General features: G+C 33.6%; 1 protein-coding gene and 1 long non-coding RNA gene across 2 annotated transcripts; both read right to left on the bottom strand.

The window, feature by feature from the left end:
• Positions 1–253: 253 nt before the first annotated feature.
• LOC124456535 lies at positions 254–6,089 on the bottom strand. The gene is made up of 5 exons (XM_047006957.1): positions 5,807–6,089; positions 3,643–3,927; positions 2,091–2,417; positions 1,197–1,513; positions 254–518 (listed from the first exon to the last, which is right to left on the bottom strand). The coding sequence occupies exons 1-4, from the start codon at positions 5,871–5,873 to the stop codon at positions 1,206–1,208; spliced, it is 987 nt and encodes a 328-aa protein (XP_046862913.1). The 5' UTR covers positions 5,874–6,089; the 3' UTR covers positions 254–518; positions 1,197–1,205.
• Positions 6,090–6,271: 182 nt separating this feature from the next.
• On the bottom strand, positions 6,272–8,037 carry LOC124456537. The gene is made up of 3 exons (XR_006952330.1): positions 7,283–8,037; positions 6,621–7,038; positions 6,272–6,451 (listed from the first exon to the last, which is right to left on the bottom strand). It is a non-coding gene; the product is annotated as an uncharacterized LOC124456537 (long non-coding RNA).
• Between the last annotated feature and the right edge of the window lie 1,713 nt (positions 8,038–9,750).

The raw sequence follows: 9,750 nt of genomic DNA, 5'->3' as shown, positions 1-9,750 counted from the left end.
ATCACTGTGAGCAGACAACTCGGGCTCGGTCAAGTATTACTGCTATTTAGGTGTTTAAACGAATTAAACAGCTTAAATAAAGATGCTGATATAACCTTAGATACAAAAACTTATTGGGTTTTTATACACGAGACAGTATGACAAGTATCACCATACACAAATCATAATACCTTTTACTGGTACAACCTTCCATTGTTGATAAGCCCTTCCAAAAGTGTTTTCTACTGTGCATTGATAGAAATAATTCTTTACATTTTCCTCGAGTAGTATTAAAGTACTTTTAGTTGACGTTGTGATGATTTCATAGACATTTTCCTTGTTTGTGATCTCTTCCCAGTACGAGTTGTTTGGTTTACAGTTATCTTCAAAACACTGGGTAAACTGTCCTTCCCAAACAACCACAAATTTTTCGGGATTTCCTTTCTGTATATTGCAGATTAATCTTGTCTTAGTACGACTATCTTTGTAAACATGAACTGTTTTGATGCCTTTGGATTTATTTATAATCTTCGGTGCACCTGCGGGAAAATAGATGTATAAACACGTTTGGAAAACTTTTCGTTTCATTTTCCCAATCAATTTCATAATCTCTTTCTTGTTTTTTCAGCTAAGTAAATTCAAAATAAGTTTATCACAAGTAATTAGAGCTGTAAGGCAAACACAACATAAAAGGTGATTAGAATAATAACACAATAAGACACGTGCACTGATTGGTCTATATAGCTGCGTTTGCATTGGGCTGTGCAAAACAGATCTGAGCTCAAACATTTAAATCAATCAATCAAAGAGAACTTGATAATCAATCGTGAACACATTTTAGAGAAAAAATTAAAACGTTGGTATTAAATTTGCCTTTTTCACATTATTGTTATTCAGTCTTGGGCTTGCACTGATCTGCTCTCGAGTTCTCCCAAAGGTCTCCTCAGTTTGCATAGGTATGTGCAAACACAGTAAACATCTTTTATTTCTTAAATGAATTGAAGTAATTAAAAGATTTTGTTTCTAAACATCATCCATAACAAAACCAAGGAACACATTTGTCTTTCGTTACATATAGAGTTAGAGATGGCGGTGAGCTGAGAGCAGTTTCGGTGAGTTAAACCTTTATACAAGACCTAATATGATGAGCAAAATATCATAATATCTGAGTACAAAGATTTTACAAATTTCACCAGAAAATCTGTACGTAACCTTACCCAAAATATTCAAAGCAAATGATTTAGAAACATTTCCCATCCTGTTCGTAACAACGCATTTGAAAGTTGCATTATCTTTTGGAAACGATAAACCATAGAAGTATATATAATCTCGTTCAAAATATAGGTCATCATATGTGTTTTTATTGGTTGTCGAGTTATACAACAGCTCTTCTTGACTGCCAACAATCTTCCACCATGTAATCGTAAGCTTTGGAAACCCTCTACTTTGTAAAACTTCTCAACATCATAACTGTACCTGGGATCAAAAGTGATCACGGGTTCCGGGAATTTAGAAATATTTGGCTTTGCAAAATCTGCAACGATAAATGAAAAAACAAACTATGATTGTTGTGAACAAATTTCATGTTATCCTAGTACTACTATGGCATTAGACCAGGCAACGATCAGGAGCGAAACTAGAACGCTAATTGGGAGGGGAAATTCATATATTCAGCTCTGCCCTGCTTATTTCTTTCGTTGTTGATTTTAATTTCAAAAAGAAATCAGCGGGGCTGAGCTGAATATATGAATATTTACCCCTTCCCCCCAATTAGCGTTCTAGTTTCGCCTCTGGCAACGATAGCAAGTGACGAGGCAAAGATCACACTCTTCATAGCTTTGGTTATAGACTATGGAGGAGACAAGAGTGCAAATTTCCTTCTTTTCTTCAGATCGTTTTAAAAAAATTTTACAGATCTATAAAGACGTTGATTTCGCTCATGCAATGATTGCCCTTGACTGAAAGTCTGACATCCACAAGAAAACCTCTGTTCTTGATTTCTTGCAGTAATTAAGGCTATTTAACGAGTCACTTTTCTCTTTTAGCTTTTCTGATATTTGTGCTGCACCAGATAACATGGGGAAAACCTTTACGCATAAATCATACAATACCAGGCATTTTGATGTATTCCTCTGTGTATGCTGTCCATTTGACATAGTTTCTAGTTAGGTAACACACATATACTCCATCGTCATTTGTGTCAAAATTCTCTATGACTAAGTCTCGAATTGTCACAGTTTTATGCATTCGACCTTGGTTATATTGTCTCACGTAATCAGAGGCCTTCAGTTCTTTCCAGTCTTTTCTTGTTCCGTTTAGTTTGCTTTTGTACCATGTAAGATAAACGTAGCCAAAACTTTTACACCTTAGAACAACCCTCTGTTTATATTCGACTGATGTGCGGCGAATAATGCTTGGTACAGGTCTTGCTAAGCCATCTGAAAAAAGAAGAAATAATGACTTTCGTAAGCTGTGCTGAAATTTAATATATTGAAGAGTCCAAGTTCATGCTCTCGAAAATTAGTAAATTTATATCTTATTATAAACATCGAGATAAAATAGTGCATGCAGCTCCTTTCCATTAAAAAATTTTTGACTCCGAGAACAACTGATCAATTTTTTCGAAATAAAAATCAAAAAAGTTATTGAATCTTTTCCATCGACTTTGACAAAACACACGCAACTTTGACAAATTTTAATTGCTTCGTCATTTTATCGTAAAAAGTTACGTAACTTCCAGGAAAATTACGGCTATTGCAAAAAGAATGAACGTACACTAGGGACTGAATCCGAGGATTAATTAAGAAATAAAAGATGTTTACTGTGTTTGCACCATTGAGTTCTATGGTTTACATTACTGGTGGTTTGCACAGGCTTATGCAAACCGATGAGACCTTAGGGAGAACTCGATAGCAGATCAGCGCATGCTCGAGAGTTCTCACAAACGTGTCCAATGCAAAAAACACGAAATATATCTTATATTTCTTTTACAAAATAACAATGCAAAACAAATAAACTTAAAGCAAATGTCTAAATTTTTTAAGCTCAGATCTGTTTTGGACTAATGCAAAACACAACTATTGGCCAATCAGAGCATGCGTTTTATTGTGTCTATTTTATAAATCTTGTTGAAACTACAATGTCTGCAGAGTTTAAGCAGTTATAAAAAACACATCGTTTTGGCATAGTTTGCGAAAAACTAAATGACACTGCCTGATTTCCATATTGAAACTGGGTTCCTGGGATCCAGAAATTCAAGTGCGCTTTTTTTAGATCCGTTGTTTGATCCTTTACACTTTACATAGGTGTAAATAAACTTTTACCCAAAAAGTAAGGTAGAAGTCAGTAACTAACGTTTTAAGATTTATCAGATTCAATAAAAATCCAAAACGCACACATCAGTTTAAATAAAGTACTGAAGAGTGTAGTTAAGTTGTACATGTCCGAGCTCGTGATTTTACGCTTCATAAAAAGAGAAGACAAAGTAATCAACAGTTGTCAGTTAATTTGAAATTGTGGCATAAAGTTGTTGAATGCTCGTTAGAGGCACCTAGCATATTGATATTGAGGACTATTTCTTGAGATTGCTACATATATACACATGTGTAACATATAAATTTATAAATATGTATAAATATATTTGAAGATATTGACAAAACATACCAGTAGCGTAATGAACTGAAAGGACTGCTAAAGTCGACACATTTTCAGCTCGACATTCATAATCACCATCATTTGAGCGGTTTAATTTCACAATTCGAAATATTTGATTGAATTGCTGAAGATATATACCGTCAGGAATACGCCTTTTGAAAATAGAAGGTGTATGTGGTTTATACCAAAACGTGACGTTTACAGTTGGGTCACTAAGAGAGCAGTTGAAGTCGACCTCGTCATTTCTTTGTAATTTAAAAGCTTTGGATGTCTTCTGTAGCCATTCGTACGCTCCTATAATAGAACATTCAACTTGTATGAGTTACAATAAACTTAAAACGTTAATTTGCAGAGGGTTTTCCATTAAATTTCGGCAAAAAATAGTCGATCCTAAATATTTATGATTGACGAACAATTGTTTTATACAACTCGTCGTTTTCCTACATCCAGACCTTTGTCTTTGTCTTCTTACACTGATGAAGAGCAATATAGCAAAGACACAATTTAAAAAACAAACTCTATACTATAAAGAAATATTAATAAAACAGTTTCGCTTCATATATCCTTCCCTGTTCAATTGTCACATCAACAATAGAATGACGTAGAAAACATGTTAAGTTTTATCACTAGTCTATTATTGAGCACACTCTATGTGTCCGTTACTCACAATGTTTTCCACGTCAACAAACGATAAGCATGCTAATTTTAACAATGATGTTCTAAATGCAGGCACGGACGAAGCACATACATAGTTGATGACCTTTAATGACTTTAAATTCCTCTTGCGATTCATATAATCGTGCGATCATCTCGCAGTAAGACCTGATGACATGGTTCACTTAAAGTTCTACCCATAACTCTTACGTCTACTGTTTTCATTCCACTGTTTAGTTGGGTTTTTTTGAAAAAAAACAATGAACATTACAATATGGTGTGTAGGCTGTAAAACCCAAGTGACCTTCAGACAAACTTTTAGCGAACTTTAAAAAACGGAAGTTTTAAGTATTCCTCTTTATGCTATTCTCGATGTAAACAATCCTTTGTTATGCTTGTTTTTCTAATGAAGAAAATTTAAAAGGAAAGTCAGTGCATAGATCGTGAAAACTGATAAGTTTCTACACTTCCTTTTTGAGTTCCAAGCCTCAATCAACACAACTAAGCACCATATTGTAAAGTATATTGCAAACGATGTAGAACCTGTTTTGTAACTAAAGCACCTAAAGCGAAAACAAGCCAATCACACAAGCACAACTGTTCATTTCAAAATATAATTACACTGCCGTTTTTTTCAAAAAGCATCATCTTGCTTTCAATTAAAATTAGGAAAAGCAGCTGCCTTTTAGCGTCTTGAAAATAGCGTCATTTTGTGTGATATTACCATGTAATTTTAGACAAATATTTGCTAGACTCGTGTCTTTACTTATCGGATAGTTATCACGGGCGACATAATTATACCATTCTATATAAAACTATTTAGATGGATACAAAATAATTTATCTGTTTGTACTTCGTGCTAGGGCGAAAATTGACCTGAACAAGTTGGTATTTCTTAAAAATACCTGCATATAAAAAATGATTTTCGAAGAGATAGGAAATTCACATAAAGTTAACTAAGTCAACAAACATAAGCGGATGTGAACGCATTTTAAAACGAAAACGAGACATAGTATGGTTGGGTTTAACCATTTTTGTACTTATAAATATACAAATGTTTACAATTTACTCGCAAGCAACTAATGATTTTTAAGACAACCAGAAGCAGACACATTATTTTGATTCTGAGTTCTACTTGCATTATTCAAAACGCAATCACGACACGAATAATACTAACCCGTAAACACGGTAAAGGCATCGAACCGGATTCAGAGAATACAAACAAATTATTTGGTTTAAAACCAAGTCCATTCTACGCTATAACTTAAGCAACAGGGTGATAAACTAATCACTGTCGCTGGATTAAAATATTTAAAGTGTTTACAATAATTAAGAAAAGTCAGCAAGTTTTACATGACGGTATATTAAAGTCAATAAACGCACTTTAGAAATCGACAATGAATAGTCGGTGACCCAGCAGTTTCTGTTGCATTCAGTTTCATGTTACCTTTCCTATAAAATTTTCACTGACATACAATCCGAGTAAATCGTTATTTACTCTTAAAAGTAGAGAACTCACCACAATTTCGATAGCATATCACTAGTAAAATGAAACCTTTAATGACTACTGATGTTGGTGCCTTCATGATTCACAATTACTTCTTTGTAAACAATATCCAGTAATTGCACGATCTGCCAGTTGTATTGTCTTGAAAAAACACGCTATGTAACTAAGAAGCGTAATTTTTTGCCTGAGTCACTGTGGCAATGGTGTCTATCGATTAATCAATCGCACACTATGATTCAACTATCTGAGTATCTTCGATTCAGGCGGAAATGAATAGGCCACATAATTCATTCAATATTCTAGTAGGCGTATGACGTCAACTGAGGTCCATTATTTGTGTCTAACATAAGTGTGCACCTTCTGGGTCCTCGGGCCTTTCATTGGGTACAAGGTTTCCTTAGAGACGAAGATAAGGGCATTTTCCTGTACGTTCTTCATCTGCATTTAGTCATGGTGCTGCGCCTTTTATGACACAAATTATTCGCTAAAGAGCAAATTTTAATCATTACTTTAAAACATCTGTATGCTATGCAAAGAGTTCAATTAAATTTAGAGCGGTATTAATTCCAGAGTCGTATAGTCAGTTTGACGAAATGGATTGTTTATACACCTCAGTTCAAAAAAATTGTTTTTCTCCCAGCCAAATGATGCAAAAATCTATATAAAATTTTGCGAAAAACAATTATTTTCCATGCGTGTACAATTAACACGTCAAATTATTAATAACAAGAACAGAACAAGGAAATAATGGACGACATGGGAAGTTAAACAACAGGTTAATGCAAGCACAATAAGCTTGAAAACAAAATGACATAAAAAGTAATACCTTCAAGCAATTAATGTAGCGGCTAAGCGTGTGAGGTACAACAGCAAAAATATTTTTTAATCGTACACTTTTAAGCAAGTTGAGATTGTCACTATAATTGAATAAGAATTTTTCATGATATTACTACGCTAAGAGCAATGATTTATACATTTGACATTTTCTTCCCACGCTCAAAAAACATCCTTGTCTGTACATTAATCCTAAAAAAATCAAACACGAGTCGCAATTGAACTCAAGGGAAAAAAAGTTAATTATTTAACAAGGTCTGTTCTAAATCTCATTTCCGGGTGCAGAATATACATAATCAACTTCGACACGTAACAACGAAAGCCACTGTTTTCTGCTTTCTTCAATTCACACTTCACATAAAGAGCATGCGATTTTAATGTTTTTCAAGATATGAAGAACCCTCGATAACCTAAAATATTTAATTCATTCTTGTGTAAAAATATATCTTCATTATCGATGAAAGGATAATGCAGAGCAAATTAACGTCTCTATTTATGATGTGGCTAAATCTTAGATATAGGCAACAGAGTGGGATGGCATTACTTGATGTTCACACATTTCTTGTAAAAGTTTGGGAACGTAATAATTTCCACGATTCGTAGGATTTTTCAGTGAATTAGGCTATATAGCGTATGATTTTTAAAATTAATAACCTCATTAGATCTTGTCGGAATATTCTCATCATCCTTCATCACAAAAGATATTATCAATCAAAACACCTGCATAGCATCTGCTGTCATATGTAACTTAGTCTTTTTTCTGTAATGTGACGTACGTAATTGTTCTTTTTTGATGTTTGATAAGAAATCAGGTTTCAGATGGATGATGGTCGTGCATTCGGTCTTGCATCATGTAAAAGGAAATGGCGTGCACTGAGATTGTATAATTTATAAATGCACGGATAACATGGTATCAAAGATATTTTGATGACTTCAATATCAATTCATTGTCTCTTATTTAAACGAGATCTTGCAAAACAGACTGAAAGAGTCGTTTTATGAAGACGTGCATAGACTTGCCCAATCTTACATAATGAAAATGAATAAGCACAAAACACGGTTTCATTTCGCAATGAAGCATTCAAGTGCTTTTTCCGTTGTACGCAAGAGGCTTTACGATATTCAGCACTGGTGGCACTGGCTTTCTCTGCAATCGACACAAGATCATGTCAACAAAAAGCTCTTAAAAAACCCGAGAGTGTTCTTGACTTCATTAACAACTCTAAATGGAAAAATAACAAAAGTCACGTGTTTTTGAATATTGTGTGATACTCTTCTATTCCTTGCTTTAACATAGGCAATAAATGATGAAATTTGAATTTCACTAAACTGTATATCAACATTGATATACTGATTACTGGTGTATAAAACGACATATTTGTTCTTTACATAAATATCGTAAAAAATTTCAAATTACGATATGAATAAAATTTACATATTTATACAGTACAAATCGAGATTAAAAGTTAGATCTCGTGAATAATAGTGACATCTCGTTTGAATATTATTTAACTGTATCGCTTATTTATCAAAATGACTTCAGTTTGCACAACATAGCCAGAAAGTCGCATTAACGTGATTAATGACACGTAAATTTGCCCTAGTAACTGAAGAGATTAATATTTTGTAATGTCCGTTTTAAAGTTATCTGTTGAACAAAAGAAGATCCCGTGGAGTAAATTTAGGTGCTATATTGTGCCTTGCCGTAGGTTACCTCCATAAAGTGCAGAGAAACTTGTCTGGAACTTCGATTTATCATTGACATAATTCAGTTAGTTAAGGAGTTAAAACGAATGTTCATATACTTGTGCATTTTCATGATCAACACCAATGCATCCTCAAAATCTTCCGTAAAAAATCATTTTTTTGAATTGGAGGTTCTTCAGTAAAATGATTGATCCAGACATTCAGTAAGTACTCCCCATTTCTGCTGTCTTAGCAAAAAGATAAAAAAAGTTTTGAATTTTCAACCCAAATTCTTTTTTGATTGATACATATTTAAAGTTAATTACATATTCAGTTTACAATATCATAGTTGGAGACGACGGCAAGCGGAATATTTATTGTTGTAACCAAACATATGCATCCAACATCGTTCCACATTTAAGATTTGATATTTGAGCTTCATATTCTATTTGATAGCTTAAAACAAAACATGGGCAGACAATGTTCTGTATGATTACATCCTTTTGTTTTACATCACTTTCGATACCACTCAAAAAAATAAGTTTCAGTATTCGTATTAATTTCATGTTTGTTGTTTTGATTCAAAAAGGACATCTATGTCTACACTAAAATGGAAAGAGTACTCTTAACCAATATTGAACTTCTACTCCTACCCTACTCCTACCTCTTTATACTTTGAACTCCAAACTCTTTAAAAATTTAGGATTGCAAGAAATTTGGGTTCATTTTGCTTCAGTATTGAATAATGCTTTTATTCATGGCAAGATTTGAGAGCTATTTTGAAATGTACATGTGTGAATAACCAAAATATCATAGTTTGCTGATATACTACAGGAAACACCTATAAACATACAAAGTAATATCCACATATATACATTTATACTACATGGTAAACATTCATGGACAAATTCATGATAAGCGTGTACCCCAAGTCTAAACTCAGACTAAGATAACGTTCAAAAATTATATCCCCATAACAACGTGTTGAGAAAGTCAAATGAAGTTCAAGTTCAACATACATTTCGTTTAGCATAACCCGTTGAGCAATACTCCATTGTTTAATATAAATATAATATAGCGGAAGTGATAGGGTGTCTACCATGGTTCCCGACGCCATACTTCGTATCTTCGTATTCTTTATCAGGAAAACACACAATATATAGAAACTAGAAAGTTCCCTCGCATGCGGCTCTTCGACTGAGCCTCACCCCTTCTTTACCATTAATTGTCTTAGTCAATTAACAAAAATACCAAAAGACAATTACTTAATTATGGCTGCGTATTCCTAAAATTGTATGGAAAGATCGCCGACGTATGATTTCGTAAGTTGGGGGTTAATTCTATCTGAACATTGCTAGCATACGTATAAGAAAATACGTATGAAAACAGTCCACTATAAATCATTTTCCACTACTATTTTATTCAAACCAGACTCA

Source organism: Xenia sp. Carnegie-2017, unplaced genomic scaffold, assembly GCF_021976095.1.
Source record: "Xenia sp. Carnegie-2017 unplaced genomic scaffold, XeniaSp_v1 HiC_scaffold_53, whole genome shotgun sequence".
Taxonomy (NCBI): domain Eukaryota; kingdom Metazoa; phylum Cnidaria; class Anthozoa; order Malacalcyonacea; family Xeniidae; genus Xenia; species Xenia sp. Carnegie-2017.
The sequence above is the reverse complement of the archived record's forward strand: the minus strand, read 5'-3'. Positions and strand labels throughout refer to the sequence as shown.

Excerpts from the sequence above, each read along its gene's own strand:
- LOC124456535 (XM_047006957.1), bottom strand. The coding sequence starts at position 5,873 with ATGAAGGCACCAACATCAGTAGTCATTAAAGGTTTCATTTTACTAGTG. Across the intron at positions 2,418-3,642 it reads TTCAGTTCATTACGCTACTG|ATGGCTTAGCAAGACCTGTA; the intron begins GTATGTTTTGTC and ends TTCTTTTTTCAG. Across the intron at positions 1,514-2,090 it reads GGAATACATCAAAATGCCTG|ATTTTGCAAAGCCAAATATT; the intron begins GTATTGTATGAT and ends TTATCGTTGCAG.